Source organism: Colias eurytheme, chromosome 14 (genome assembly GCF_061535395.1).
Source record: "Colias eurytheme isolate Ceu_HAF_F1 chromosome 14, ilColEury1 Martin Lab GWU primary, whole genome shotgun sequence".
NCBI lineage: Eukaryota > Metazoa > Arthropoda > Insecta > Lepidoptera > Pieridae > Colias > Colias eurytheme.
This window is the reverse complement of record NC_142993.1, coordinates 2,965,193-2,981,787: the sequence shown is the minus strand read 5'-3', so window position 1 is coordinate 2,981,787 and position 16,595 is coordinate 2,965,193. Positions and strand designations below refer to the sequence as shown.

The window sequence follows — 16,595 nt, the reverse complement described above, 5'->3', positions numbered from 1 at the left end:
AATAAGGAGTTTTCTTAAAAAACTCCCAAGATGACACTTTAACTAATGGCGTCCATGTCATAATATTTATTTTTAGTACCTTTGTATTAAAATACTTAAAAATTCTAGGTCAAGTCGTATTAAATGACAAAAAAAATCTATGCCTTTTTTTCTGAAAAATTGCTCCTTCAAATTATCATTTTTCTGTTCGATTATAAAATCAATTAGAATCGAGAACTGTTGCATCAAATGAACATCACTAACCACAAAATTGGACAGAAAAATGAGAACAGAAAAATGAGAAGACGCTATTCATTGCTTGTTATCATACGACGCGATCTTTACCGTGCCAAGTAAAAGCCGCAATGTATTCCGAATCATTTCGTATGATTTGGTATCCGTGTTTGTCACGATCGTTTTCCACAGATATTCTTTATTTGATTTTAAAATAAATAGTGCATATTCTGATTAGAAAATTACTTACCGGTGGAAGGAAACATCTCTGCTAACTCGGCCACTCACAGCTGTGGAGTTTCTACAATTTATAACGGCGCAATTCGGCATTTTACTTTATTCAGCTTCACGTCTTTCCTTGGCGACTGCAAGCGCGGACTGAGTGTAGGCCAGCGTCAAGTAAGTTTCATAAACTTAGTTTGGACACGGGAAGTACATACACTCGCTTAGTCTATCTTGATACATGTCTGTGGCCAAGTCTATGTAACGAATGTTTACCCTTTCATTACTAGTAAAGCATGGTTCTTGAATCCAATTGAGTACGAGACTAAGGATTGAATGAATTCTCTTTAGAAGATTTATAATTTGTAACTGTATCTTGATAAATGAGCCGCGGTTTGTCAAGGCATAATACGAAAGTCGGTATAAAATTAGGCATGAAAAGTATCAATGAACATTTTCAGTCTAAATCGTTTGCTATTTTATTTATCTTCCCATTCAATTACCTTATTTTTATTTATGCTATAAACGCATGGTGTACAATTTTGACATAAATATCCATCGTTTTAGAAAAACCGAATGTTTTAATAATTTACTTTATTGAGATGCAAAAGAATGCATATATGTTCCTCAATGCCACTTCCATATTTCACAAGAGGTCTTTTATAGTCCTCGCGTCACCTTTAAAACGCCTTCTAAGCCATGGTTGGTACAAAGTCCAGTTAAGCTATTTAAACCTCTATAGCTTAATAGCATTTACATTGCCTCTTGTACATTTCATTTGAATATATTTTACATTGGTTGCTAACAAAATAAAGCAAATCAGAAATTTTATCTTAACATTTCTATGACTCCCCAATTTGTAATAAAGACAGCATAGAAATGATAAAAAAAATAAACAGAATATCTGTTTATTTGCAGGTCTATAAAATGCTTATTCTGTATAATGTAATCGCCACTAGAATTGCTTTATTTCATCTCGGATAATCCCCCTCCAAGCTTATTACTTGTTGGGAAAAGACTTTATTTTGCTAAAGTACTTTTGTCTTCAAACGAAGTGTAGGATATGATTTCTTTACGACAACAGTATATAAAATTTTCTAATTCTGCCATATAGATTGGTATAGGTATGTGTTGCATTAAAATAATATAATTTATGCTATTATTAAAAGCACTAATTTAATGTATATTAAAAATACAGTGAATAGATTCTAGAGTCACTGTCAGTCACCAAAACCTTAATAGAAAACATACCATCCTAACTAATAATGAAATATGTTGTTATAAGATTTATAGATTTATAGAGACATTGAGCTATAATAAAATAATTGCAACCCTTCCTTCCATTTCCTCTAGGCGCTATAATAAGTTTTTGAAAGAGTCATAAAAGGCTCTTTTCATTTACCTATACATGAGCTTAATACTCAAAATGCCACATTTAAGCGATACCAACTTCATTAACAAACTTGGTATTTAACATTTCATAGTAGAATTATTAATGAATACTGAAACATTTGCTAATTAACATTCAAATTAAAATGTTACAGAAGCGCCGGTCCCGGCGCTAACTTTCTCACAGGTATTTAGATAAAGTCGTAATTAAGTTTGTTCTCACGAATGTTCCTTTGAAAGTAATAGGTACAAAGTCATATTTTTACATGAACATTTTGTAGTAGATACAATGCATTTGATATTCAAAATGTATGGTGATGTTATATTTATACGGAACGCAAAGCAATAGGATTTATAAAATGTAGCGGCGATCCTCTTTGAGATTGGTCAAGAATGGACTGTCAATAGGTCAAGTAGGTATCAGCTATAATTAGTCCTTTTATGTTTTAAAAGGATTTAAAAGTAATTTCTGTCTTCCATCAAAAGAGAGCTTTTATTAAACCATTGCACTAACTTTTAAAATACTTTTCATCAAAGCTGGGAAGGGAAAAAATACTTTTCTATTATGAACCAAAAATAAACATTGATGACTGTCGCCTCGACGACCTTTTTACCGGCCGGCAAATCAGAACCTTCAATAAAAATGAAATAAAACACAAGTTGATGGGACTCATAAATCGAAACTTTTATGGTGTAAAACGGTTATTTTATTGACACGTTACTGATAAAGTTATTATGTTATTGTAAATGTTAACAGTTTTTAGGTTACTGGATCTTTCTTTTTTTATGAACAAAAAATTATTGCGTTAACGTTAAGTAGAAGTCATTTTTTATTCTTAGCACCTTTAGCAAAAAATATTGAGGAAATAGGAAATGGTTATTTAAAAAAGGGGTTTTGATTGAGGTTTTCCTATTTAAATATACATGGATATGCTGAAAGTATACGTTAATCTTCTTACATTTTAGCGCCGTTATTAATAAAGCGTGTGATTGATTTATCCGGCCGCAGTGAGTGAGGTGAGTCTTCATCGTGTACATAATTTAGTACATAGTCGAGACGGGTTAAACATAGCACGAACAAGACGTTGGTCGTGTAATCCATAATCAAGAACGACGCCTAAGGCCTCTTAAAAGCTAATAAAATATTGCACGTCTTAAAACTGGAGAGAGCAATTTTCCCATATTTTCCTCTCCATTTATAACCGGTAGATAACATCTCTATAGATTTATAGATTTAGAAAATTACGGGAAAGTTATCTAAAACCGCAATTGTTTAATGGAAGCTTAATGCGTTTGAGCCAGTTATTTGGTACAGTTATTTTGTAATAAATATGTCGTGTTAAAAGGTATTACGAGCCGCAACAATGTTCATATGAATGGCTTTTGGAATGTTTCAAATTTGCCGTGTTCTATTTATTGATATGGTTTTAATTACATTAATGCTATTTGGATACTTTATATACAATATTGGGATTGGATTGTTATAAGTATAAAGTGTTTTCATTTATTATTTAATGTGGAAATCCGTTAGACGGATTTTCCTATTGGATTACAATTTCTGATTTCAATTATTTTTGTATGTTATTTCTTAAAGATACTGAAGCAACTAACAAGAAAATAATAAACTATTTCATGAAAAAGAAATGCAGCTATTTAAACATTGTAGTTCAGGGCTTAGACTATACATATAAAAATTATGATACCATTACTTACCGACTTGGTCGTTGATAGTTCCTCCGCAGATATTCCCTTCCTCTGTGCTGTACTGGATAAATAAATATTTAATCCCTTGAAGCTTGAAGCCATAAGTCGGAGATTCATTTTCTAGTTTACGTTGGCTTTAGGAGGATTTATTATTTTATAAAAAAATTATGAAAGAAACGTTGTAAAAGGATTAATTAGTTTATAATCATAATTTCCAAATTATTCGTTGCTCAAATTTTTCTTACAAGGTTTAAGGTACGTATTTGACTTTCTCGGCTGATCATCGTTATTTCTATTCATAAAAATAAATGTTAACATAAATGCCCTATATCTACAGACTGTTTGTTCTAAACTAGGCTAGCTATCTGTGTTTATGTCTGCATTTAAGACAATATCGATTCGTTACAAGAAAGAATGGCGGACTTTCTAAGTCTTTTACGACTATAACAGTGGAACACGTGAGTTAAACGTATTTCGTTTGCTTTTATGCTTTGACTTTCTTCTTTCTTTGAGTTACGATCAAAAATTCAATTAACCTGGACAATGGTGCTTTGTCGCTCCGATGGTGAACGTTATTAGCTATCTCTGATGTAACTAAAGTAAATGCTCTTTGTTTTCTATGCGCTTTTCAATTAAGCCACTGTCTATGTCTATAAATAAAATTAACAATTGATCAATTTATTTTCATTCGAAAGCGAGATAGATATATATCTATCATTCAATCGATTAGCCATAGTTCTTATCTTTAGTTTATATTACGTCTACTGCACTATATTGTATAAAATATATAAATAATATCATATTAGTTAAATTGAACTTATAATTTCCCATTCATTAATTTTCTATGAAACTTTAACACAAATAATATTTTACGCTGTAAAATCTGTCACACACAGTTATAAAGCGATAAACAACACCTACTTGTCTACGACAGTTCCGTAATAAAATATTAATTATTATCTTTGATTGTTCATAAATTGTATTTAACTTTAAAACCCAAAGACGATAGTTTATTGCTCTTAAATTAAAAGGTGAAATCGGTTCTCGAGGCACACATACCCACTTCTAATGCCGTGATGTATGGGTCATATATTTGGTATTCCCTTCTGACCCACTTTACGTATTCATCAGACAAACTCTCCACAATCAAACCCCAATTAAATAACACTTGAGAAATAGTTCTTAACGTTCGGTGAAGCACCGAAAATCAAGAAAAATGCCTGTTTTATAAATTATATTTTCAGAATGATATTTGAACGCAATAATTACGCTCATGCTTTTGACATTTGAAAACAGATTTTAATTATTGATTGCGAACAGATAATATAGCAACAATAATTAGTTTCGTTATTAATGTTTTCAATTTTTTTTATCATATGATAATCTAAGATATAAAAATATAAAGAAGTAGTTTTATATATTTTTATTTGAATAACTCAATATTTAAAATTGATCATAAAACATTCAATTTATTTTTAGTGTAAGGACGAAACGTGACGAATTGTTTGAGCGTCGTCCCTGTTTCGTATAAAATTTAAGTCATCTCTGGGGACTTTTTCTCTGCAAGATAAAAAATTATGCCGGCCGTAAAGAATACCCGTTGAATAAACTAAAGCGGCGCATGAAGTATGAATGTAGAAGAAATTCTTACTAACAATATTTATTTAACGGAACAACATCGAAACAATGAAGTCTGTTTTACTTTTAGAAGTATTTTTTTTATTAAGGTCAGTGCAGACTACGAGGATATTAGTGGTAAAGTTACGAAAATTGAAAATTTAGCATATAACGACGGAGTATCTCCAGGTATTTAATAAAGATTGTTATTAAAACATAAAATAACACATCCCCTCACTTACTATAATATCTCACATGTACATTGTACGCACAAAAACTACGTGACACGTGTATTCAAACTTACAAATTCTCTACATCATGGTAACTTACTCATCTATATCAAACGACATATTTACCAAAAAAGCCGGAACCATAACATCGTGTGTCATTTTATTTCACGCGAAATGTTGGTATGTAAAAACATGTACTGTTGTATATGGACATGATTTTTCTGGTAAGAAATTTTACCTTATACGGAAGAATGACGATTTGCCTTGCTGTTACAGCCCAAAATTGTCTTCAAAGCTTTTTACAAGAGGTATTTCATTTTGTGTATGTGTCATTACTTTCCTCTTATTCTTATTTCAAGATAGGGGATTAGTATTTTTATTTTAAAGTTGTAATGTTTTTTTTAGATTGGATATTGTATAATAAAATAAAGGCTACGAAATGAAAACTTCCTGCATATTGAGAAAGTAGGTTCTAATCCCGGCTGATGGTACACACTACTACAAAAAGCAAGCTCGTTGCACTGCAGTTACAAAGGGGCCTATTTATTCCACCACAACAACGCCATGTTTTCACAGCATCACAAATACAATAGGTCGCGACGCAACCGCAATATCCTGCCGGGAGAGGATTGAAGTCTTAGCTTCTAATTTAGCCCTAGATTCCCTGTACAACTTTTCACATCAGAACAATTTTCTTGCCATGTAAACTGGACTTCTCTATTCAAATGTCGCCATAAATATACCTGCAGAGCACTCAGGATTCCATTTATAGGGTGTAAGCACAAATATAGCTAGTGTGGTGGGATTAAATATGAACTTGGTTGGTCAATAGCGCCATTCACGGAGTTTCAAGTGTGCACGCTAAAAGCCTTCCCGGGGATCCATTAAGTGTAGCCAAGCTGTAGCTTTGAGTTAAATATGTGTCAATAGGATTCTAAGGCGCCTCACACAACCTGCGCCCGTGACACTTAACCGACTTAAACAGGTCAAAACATAAAACATCTTTTTATATCTTATAAGCACGTTAATGAGAGTCGTCTTTGAAACTTACTTTTTTATGAGTTCTTAATGACCATATTAAAAATTGAATAGCTATTTCTCACTAAAATTAGTCGTGTTGTAGTTGTTAACATGGTAAACGTAGGAAAGGTTATCCACAAAAATGTAAAAGCCTATTACGACAAGATTGATGAACTTATGTGAAAGTAGGTGCTTTATTTAGTAATATCCTTTACAAAATGGAAGTTATTACTTTACTGTCACGTCGGCGGCAAACACGAGAATGTAGCACAACAAATAAAGATGTCGACGTTTTAGAACAGTATTTAATTAGCACTGCTAGTTGCCGGATCCACGTATCTATTGTCCTAAAGAAATTTTCCTAGAACTTTTCTATTTATTAGTATTTATATTTCCTATGATGGAAAGTATTCAATTTTAAAGCTAAGATAAAAGAATTAAAGGTGCAGAGCGTTTCTTTTGCATTCTTCGCGTGATTTTTTATTTTACATTATACGATTTTATTAATCACCCCTTGATTCTTTTAATCGGGCATGACTTTTTTATGAAATAGAAGGTACCAAAGATATTAAATATAATATAATTTAATAAAGATATAGTAATGGTGCAAATGATGTAAGCTGTGATCTAATGTATAGTTCAATATTAACAATGATAACACGCACAATAAATTCCCATGCTTGGAATTGAAGGAATTTATTCATTATTAAATCTTAACATTCCTGTTTAATCACCTTACTGTTATGTCGTTCTTGCTAGTTATTAGCATCTACGCTACCATAACCGCCAATTTGCATATCCACACAAAAATCAAGTAAACGAACGCTAAGTATATAATTTTTCCGCAAATACGGACTTGGAGATAGTGCAATGACCTTAGTTGTCACGACGACGGGTACCGTTATGCGCTCGCCTTTACTTTCGACGAGATACATCGAAAATGGAGTTTTAGTTGTTTGTCATAACGGACAGGTTCTCATTTACAATTATGTCAAGGTCTTGGTTTGCCATCGTTGGATATAGAACCACAATATAGAACCAAGTATAGAACTGAACAGTTTTAATCAGGTCATATTGCTGTAGTGAAAAGGGAGATCTTAATGTGTTCTGTTGAATATCCATATATTTATGTATACGTTTTTGTATGTCAAAATTTCGTGTATTCAAAAAACTTTTTGTTGATAACCATTTAATTCATATCAACCAATTAATTACACGTTATGAAATATTTCGCAATAAATGGAAAAATATGTTTTGTTAAGATTTATATTTAAATGCTCGTTAATAATTATAATTAACAACTTTACTGATAAAATAATTCAAACTGAAGATTAACAGAGGATATAATGAAATAATAAATCATCCCAAAGATAACAATAAGCTTAATAAGCATTAAAGGTCAAACTTTTAAAGACAGATGGAAGGTAATTAGCTTTAATTGCTTTTGAAATAAAAGTTATATTTAGTTTTTATTCACATTGCGATAATGAACCCATTTTCAGAAAAAGTTTCATTATTGAACCTATTCTCATAAATATCTACTCAGGTATTTTAGGAAAAAAGAACCATATTCAACTTTTCTAAAGCATACAAGTGGTATGTTCATTCCAGAAGTTGGATTTGGTATATATTTTTAGTATTTATTCTAGGAATTCGTTCAGCTGATGGACTAGTCATCTCATTGTAAGATCAACTTGTTCTGTATCTTATGCATAATAAAACGTTGTTGTCGATTGAATTTCCGATCTGAATGCTTTGAAGGTAAGCTTTGGGAACGAAGGAAGCAAACTAAATGAATTTTATAGCAGTGTTTACTTAACTTTTCTAGGGCAAATTTCCTTAAAATGCAATATTTTTATACATAGTACTTATTTTATATTTGCTATATTTATTTATTTGAATTATGCTTTTATAATTCTGAATCATTTTGAACAAACGCTACAAGTGATAGAGTAAAAATAAGAAAACCTTATTGTTCATACTTTGATGAATATAAAGCTAGACTTTTTCATCCTATATATTTACGCATAAAGATTTAGTAATAAAAATAAAAAATGTTATAGTTTTACGCTTAGGGTTTTACGAATCCGAGTTCTTCAATCTCGGACGGATATTGCATTTCAAATTGCAATATCCGTCTTCATAATTCCTAGTGTCAGTGATATACATAAGATTTGTTTTCACACGCGATTTTTCAAATTCAGTAATACATAACTAAAGCACGCCATTCACGTTGAGCTCGTTTCAAAAGTTGCAACTTTTGTTTTTGTCGCCACAATGTATTGCAATTACTGTCTGGTTCTGCGGTTAAGCTTATTGTGTAGTATCAGGTAATAAAACTTTTATTTGAAACTAGTACTTGAACTAGCGTTTCCTTTAAAGTTGATCATTTTGTTTAGCAGAGTGCGATGAAACTTAGGTTTATAAAAGATCAATTGCATCTATGTTTACTTACTGAATCATATTGGGTCAAATATGTTTGGTAAGAATTTGAGGTGTACCTATAATAAAATATGAAATTATGCATTATGCATTAGATTAGATTCAGAATCATTCTAGAATCAAAATTTTAAGTTTAGTTATTCTAAAACTCGAACCTCCTGGATCCTAATACATAAGCTTCCTGCAGACATTTGACACAAAATTTTTATATACAATTTTTGTCATACAGTCGCAGTGTAAATTCCGGTTTTTCAGTATACTATATTGCGTGCATCCGTTACATAACCTCGTGTCGATAGCAATAACAAAACAATTAGTTTCATCTCACGGTTACAGCGGATAACGGAGACGTCAGATAAAACGCGGCGAACCGTGCATTACTTTTTGTTAACTGTTTCTGATACTTTTTATTATTTAGTTTTATACAGGTTCATAGCTGACTATTCGTCGGATTTACAATCTGCTATCATGAAATACATTGTCTGTTAATGTATGTTAATCCTTCAAACGGTTTTTTATTAGAGACACGTGGTAGCATATTTTAGATCATTGCATTGTCAGATTTATGTTCAGTTATGCAGTTTATGATTGGGTGTGATAGGGGCAATAAGGGGGCAATATAGTTTGTATTTATAGCACAGATTAAATAATTATTAATTATACTTACTTTAAGGGGGATCCAGAGCCTCCTTATTGTATTATATTCATGTACAATAAAGTACATAATATATGTTATTTTACATCGTATGTATAATTACTGATTGCTCTTATTATGTGTAAATGGACACTGAATAAATAGATAACAAGTAGGAAGTGTATAGGATAAGCTTAGAGCTGCAGTAACTATTTTCAAAATTATTAAAAACGACTAAAACCTCTTATGTCGATTATATGTTAAAAATTAAAAAGTTTACAAGCAAGACCTAGATAATAATCCATCTTCTATGAACTAATCCCTTAAAATAGAATGTGGTGATCGCTTCCCACCATCTAACTCAACTTGAGCTTGAACTTAGCTAGATTGCTCGCTCGAACATAAAAAACATTTCACCCCGATACGTAGATACTAAACTATGTGTGAGAGAAAGACTCACCACGTATTTAGATAAGAAATTTGTTTGTAAACTTTAAGCTAACATTGAACTATTTCAGTTTCAGGATACACCTGTGCATGGAAGGCAAAGATGCATATTAGACTCACCGTGTTGATCTACGCGTTGTGCGTTTCTGCTGATGAAAGTGAAGAGAGGTAATATATTAAAAAACATATTCAAGTTTTATTACATAAGTATTTTTTGTTTGTTTCATTGAAGAGAAAAAATACGAGATTGCATGTCTCACGATAGATTTCCGTTTTTTGTATTACCTAATGAATATCTTTACACCTTACCTAACACTAAACTTGATAGGTTCTGCAACAACTTTCAGAAATCTAAGCTTATAATTTGGATGTTATGTCATGATATCATGTTTTTTATGCGTAGAGCAATTCTGATGCCGCTAAATTCTTCGGTTAAAGTTGTTATGAGATTTGTAGAATATTTTTTCACTAACTGAGATTTGTAAATATACTAAAGCACGGGCAGTAAAATGTTTGTTTATTGCTCATATCAATACGTAATATCAGAATCTATCATCTATCAGATAGAGTCAGTCTTTACATAAGTATTTCAAGTAATAAATGTAGCCATATTAAAAGAGATACTATTGCAGTTTATCTATGGATGCTTCTGATTGCATTTATATTAATATTTTAATTTATGTATTTTCAGACGATCCAAACTCCCGTTCATCGCAGATGCCGTTGGTAATAAGATACCGCGGCCATCGAGTGTGCCGGCAACAGTGGGCAGTCCAGTCAATTTATTGACTCCCGATAGATATGAATTTTACACATTTGACGAATCTGGCGAACTTGTCAAAAGACTTATGACGCTTGAAGAAATTCAGGCAATAGTTGCAGCTGGCGAAGATACGGATAGCTTAGTAACTTTTGCTAATGACGATCGACCAACAATGACGTTTAACTTTAGTGAACCTCCATATACAAAAGTCCACAATGTAGTTACTAATGTACAGAATGTTTTAAAAGCTCAAATGGAAGCACATAAGAATAACCCTCATTTGCAACCAACCTTTGATACTCCCGATGTATCAGATTCTTGGAGCTTAATATTACCTTCCATATTTGGCAATACAGGAATGGATATCGTACCAGAAAAAACTTCCAACTCTTTCATAACACCTGAAACAGATACTATTGATGTTGATAATTCCAATGGAGACTATTTATATGCATTCAGTAAAGAAGGTAGCAATCTACCGCATTCTACAGTTTCAACAGAGACTGTTGATCAAAGCAAACCAACTTCTAATCCTAATCAGAATTCAAAAACATCACCTGTAACTACAGAAAAAATTGCAACAAGTTCAGATAAACCAACAAGTTCCACAATATCTCCGCTTATTACCACTGAAAAAATTAAAGAATCTACATCTACAGTTAAACCTCCGTCGACCGTCACAACAAAAATATACACTAATAAATATCCAACGAACGCAAATACAATAACATCGCAAACAGATACCTACAACCAAAGTGAAAATTCTTTAAATAATGATAAAAGTACAGCAAAGATTGAACTCACAACCCAGGCAACAAAAACAATGGGTGATAATGAAGATACTGTTTTCATTCCTATATCGACAGTTTCGTACGTCACTGAGAGGTCTACAAAAAAACCTACTAAAATTTCTTCTTTAAAACCGTCAATCTCTTCAACCTTACACACAAATGTTGAAGCAGATATACCGTTGAGCAATAATTCTGAATTGAATCTAGCTAGTACAAATAAACCACAATCAACACCAGAGTTTACACCTGCATCATCGAGTAGAAATCCAGAATATGATCATACCAACTCAACAACTCTAACAACACAATCTGTTTCTCCATCTACGACCATGTCTTCGACGGAGATCATTCCTTCGAGCAATGACGGCATGAACGAAAATATATTTAATAAAGTAGAAGATTCTTTGCCTCCATTATTTGACGTGGCGCAAAGTATAAGTCAAATCGCGTCGGATCTTGGTAGCAACCTTGAGCCATTGCCAACTACAAGCAATATGTTAGACACAAACAAGTATAATCAAAACAATATGGACATAGAGAGTAAAGAAAATATTGAGATTGATATTCCACAGGATACTGAAAAAGTCTCTAATAATGGAAATAACACAATATCTGATAACTACGTCAAAGTTTCTATGCTAGATCATACTAAAAACAATGAACAGAATATAGAAAAGAATGATGAAGAAAGCTCTAAAATAAAAATTGAAGAAGACACCAGCTTGCCAACTACATTACCACCCACAGACGTTACAACAGTTGCTGATACTGAAACAACTACTATTGATCCTATTTTATCTGAATCGATGGGTGATTTATTGTCACAAGTTGTATATCACAATGATGATCTTAACCTACCTGAAATAAGTGAGGGCATCAAAGGAAACAACACAGAGTATGAAGATGTGACTGTGCGTATAAAAGAAACCAATGAAATTGATATTACTACAACTGAAACACCTATTGATAATATTATCTCATCAACTGAAACAAATGACACCACTAATAATGAAGATAAGAAATCAATTTCAAAGGAAAACGTTGTAGCTTCAGTTGTGAAGAAAGAAACGACGCCTACTACAGAAAGAATAAATAAAAGCGACGATACGCCTACATTTGTGCCAATATCATCATCTACACATAATATACAACTAAATAATTTAACTGGTTCAAGTTCTTCAAATATTTCTGACCATAAATACATCAACACAAAAGTTGTGACTGTGCCACATATTCCATTATCGGAGAAATCTGATAAAAAACAAAACAGTAATTCACAATCTGGTTTATTGCAAGGTCAAAACAAAGAAATCACAGGACAGTCTAATAAAAAAACTTCGCATAAAAACATTTCTAATGAAAACAAATTAAATGCAAATAAAAACATTGCGGCTATTGATAACAAAATAAATTCAAATAAAACCATTGCATCTAATGAGAACCAAATAAATGCAAATAAAAAAGTTCTCTCTAATGAGAACAAAATAAATGCAAATAAAAACATTGCGTCCAATGAAAACAAAATAAATGCATCAGATAATAAAAAAGTTGACAATAAATTAAATAAGGTATCTGATATTCCAAAAATGGAAGAGTTCAAAAAGAAATTTCAAAAGATAAACATTGATGACAAGGAATTAGCGAATGAGCGAAATAATTCTTGGAAACTTATACCTACAGTGCCTCCTCCAAAATCTCACAGTGAAACAGGTAATAAATATAAACCTGAAGGATTTTATACTCCAGAAAATAGCGCGGATAAAAATATTGTATTGGATTTTTCTAAAGAAAATCAAGGGTTAGAGGTAACAACGAAAGATCTAAGTGAAGATATTTCACAATTTATTGAATTATGCAACGATCTTGCATTTCAATATTGGAATGATATGTCAGGGCACATAGAAAAAAAGAGGAGTTTTGTTTTTTCACCTTATGCAATTACGTCTATGCTTACTATGATGTTTATGGGCGCTAAAGGAGCCACATCTGGAGAAATGAACGAAATTCTAAAATTAGATGATATGGTAACATTTAATCCTCATTTTACCTTGAAAAATATATCCGATTCTATAGATATATCACCAGCCTCAGGCGTGGCCGTATCTGCATTTATAAGAGAACTTTACAGTGATCGTAGCAAAGGTAAAATATTAACTTTCTACAAAGAAAGAGCTCAACAATTTTACAACGGCCATGTAGAAGAAGTAAACTTCAAATTGATAAGTGATATTATTCGACGAAGAACAAATCTTTTAGTCAAAAGATATACTTATGGGAAAATCATAGAATATATGAAAAGCAATTCTATAGTTATGCAACCGCCACTTGCAGCTTTTTCGACGAATATATTTGAGGTGGGTGTTTTTATCATAAGATTTATAAATAAATAAACTAGTCGGATCAAACATTAATATTTCGACAGTATTATCTGTACCTCTGTCTAATTATTTATCAATTATAACACAAAGCACTTTATTTTTTTTTAATCAATGAAATATTTCTTTTATAAAGTTATATTTATAATACAAAATATGTCTGTTTCATATGTTTTATTGTTACCATTCCAGATTGACTGCTCGGGTTCAACTGTAGATGGCAGAGACGGAGACATGTACTTCGTTGTATCACCCAACGTACGCCAGAGAAGATTAGTTCCTGTGCCGGCAGTAGTATTTCGTAGCAACTTTTTGGCTGGATACGATCCAGTGTTAGACGCCACTGCAGCTGCTTTAGGAAATACAAACTCAGTAATAAGTACATTGTTCCTAATGCCTGGCCAACAAGGCAATATAGTACACGCAGATGATTTGGAAGCTCTTGAGAAAAGAATGCTGGAGTCAGGCCCAGCTACCCCAACATGGAATCGCCTATTACGTACATTGTTACCACGTGTTGGTCTTGAACTTCAAATTCCTAGATTCTCACATAAATCGATATTTAATATCTCATCTTCTTTGAAAAAAATGGGTTTAAAAGACTTATTCGATCCAGAACACGCTGACTTAGGCGGTGTTAACGGTCCATCCAAAAACCTATACTTATCGGATATGATTCAAGTCAATTCATTCGTCACTTGTGGCGAAAGCGTAATAGGGGAACAGCATCATATAGAAGAGTATCCTGAATCATTGGAATTAGTCGAGAAGGTACAAAAACGTAGAAGTTCGAGGTGGTTGAACTGGGATGAACCAAGGGATTATCAGAGAGCATTCCATGATCCGCATGACGTTGGAGAAGCGATGCATTTACCATTACATTTACGACCAAGGCAAGCTCGCCTGCCAGCAAGAAATGCCCAGCTAGCGCGATTAAAATTCGACAGGCCATTCCTGTATTTTGTCAGACACAATCCGTCAGGAATGATTCTATATGTAGGAAGATACAACCCAAGACTCTTACCTTGAAACAAAACAGACTGTTAGTGTAGTTTAATTTATCGAATTCCTTTAAGGAGAGTGATACAACATACTGGCGCGTGGATTTATCAAAGTTTAGTTAAGGCGAGCATTTACGTGACAGTATTACTTGTTTTTGGTATGCAGGTACCTTGATATAATGTTGAACGTGTTTCTTCGTACCTTCATACTAAATGGAATAAAATAATTTAGATTTAATATGGGATTATAATGAGGAAAATAAGTTTCTGTAAAAATATATTGTAGTTAGCACTTAGAGTTAGTTCATTTCATTGTAATTATCATTCCAGAATAAATGCAATATTTCAAATTAGAACGATGTATGATTTTAAATAAAAAATTCTTTGCATTCTTCAAAGAATTCCTTCCATTCGAAACATTCTTTTGAGTTTACTACCTTTGGGCAATCCTGAAATTATGGATATTTATTAGAAACCAGTCAAATACGTAATATATAGATTGAAATAGAAATAAAATACATCGGTTCCTTATCTGACATCAATATTTTGTAAAACTACTGTAATCGACACGACGAATATATCGAAATTGAAAACTTCTGAATCGATTCTCTACTTATTATCTGTATGTGAACACTAATATAAGACCTACTTTATTGAATATACGTACCACATTAACGAAATTTCGAAGGCATCTTTGCAAACTGAAAAACTCACAAGTAGTTAGTGGCATGTACCTCCTGTACACTTGTCTGCAGTGAATTTTTGCGCTCAATATGATGGAACTAAATGAAGGATTAAACGTAGTCCATTTGTCTAAATATGTGAAAAATTTCTCTTCATTCACAGTTTTGTCGCTGTTTAAAATCTTGTACTTTTCCAGAATACATTGCCAGTAATGGCACTGTGAAAATAATATAGGTTACTTATTAGGTTATTTAGTAACATTTGTCTTACGACTGTTAGAGCAGGGATATTTGAAAAATAAATACTTAAATTCATTTCTAATGGATATTGAAGGAATGAAAGCCTAATTATAAATTTATAAATACTAAGGGAATTAAAAAAAAATTACAGTCATAGTCACAGTGGTCAGTAATTCAGTATGATACTCTTTTAGAGTATCATACTGAATTACTGACCACAACATTTGTTAATTGCACAGTTAATTGTATTTTTTTAATGAATGCAAGCATACCAACCTCTTCTGTGGTCTCTCTTCGTATTACTGTCATATTGGCCTCTTTATTCAAGTAAATAAGAGAAAACATACCTCCACAAGATCTAGCAACTTCTCGATCAAAAAATGGAGGGAAGATACAACATTTTCGGTTCTAAAATTATTATTACAATCAATTTCTCATCAAAAATACTTTGGTTAAGATTTCTTAATTACAACAAACAAACAACAAACGTTGCATTAAGTACTTACAAATAATTCATCTGTTCCTAAGCATTTATCAGGTTTCAATGGTAAATCATCATATTGACCTTTGGCGTGACATAATATATTTGCAATAAAAATCAGAAAAATGTAATTGAATCTCATAATTACACTGTTGAAAATCAGTAATTTTGAATTTTTCTTTTAGTATAAAACTACGTGTCGATATCACGTCTACGGTTTAAAAACTCACTCATACACTTATCTTGGTTTTTGAACTGTCAGTGTTTTCAAAACAGAGATAGCAAACTTTAAAACAACATCTCGATTTCAATTTATGCATACTTTTTTAAATAGTACCTACAG

General features: G+C 32.1%; 2 protein-coding genes across 2 annotated transcripts in view; one reads left to right on the top strand and one right to left on the bottom strand.

The window, feature by feature from the left end:
- Positions 1-15,204, top strand: part of LOC149902747 (uncharacterized) — a 30,952-nt gene extending 15,748 nt beyond the window's left edge. Inside the window, exons 2-4 of the mRNA XM_090109334.1 lie at positions 9,990-10,086; positions 10,610-13,826; positions 14,040-15,204. Coding sequence (XP_089965460.1) covers positions 10,022-10,086; positions 10,610-13,826; positions 14,040-14,876 — 4,119 coding nt within the window. The 5' untranslated portion in view covers positions 9,990-10,021 and the 3' untranslated portion in view covers positions 14,877-15,204. The remainder of the gene's footprint in view (positions 1-9,989; positions 10,087-10,609; positions 13,827-14,039) is intronic.
- Positions 15,205-15,216: 12 nt separating this feature from the next.
- On the bottom strand, positions 15,217-16,394 carry LOC149902746 (uncharacterized). The gene is made up of 4 exons (XM_090109689.1): positions 16,278-16,394; positions 16,048-16,179; positions 15,516-15,749; positions 15,217-15,297 (listed from the first exon to the last, which is right to left on the bottom strand). The coding sequence occupies exons 1-4, from the start codon at positions 16,392-16,394 to the stop codon at positions 15,217-15,219; spliced, it is 564 nt and encodes a 187-aa protein (XP_089965815.1).
- Between the last annotated feature and the right edge of the window lie 201 nt (positions 16,395-16,595).

Coding starts and splice junctions, on each gene's coding strand:
- LOC149902746 (XM_090109689.1), bottom strand. CDS start 16,394: ATGAGATTCAATTACATTTTTCTGATTTTTATTGCAAATATATTATGT. Junction 16,180..16,277: donor TAGGAACAGATGAATTATTT/GTAAGTACTTAA, acceptor TAATAATTTTAG/AACCGAAAATGTTGTATCTT. Junction 15,298..15,515: donor TTCGAAATTTCGTTAATGTG/GTACGTATATTC, acceptor CCATAATTTCAG/GATTGCCCAAAGGTAGTAAA.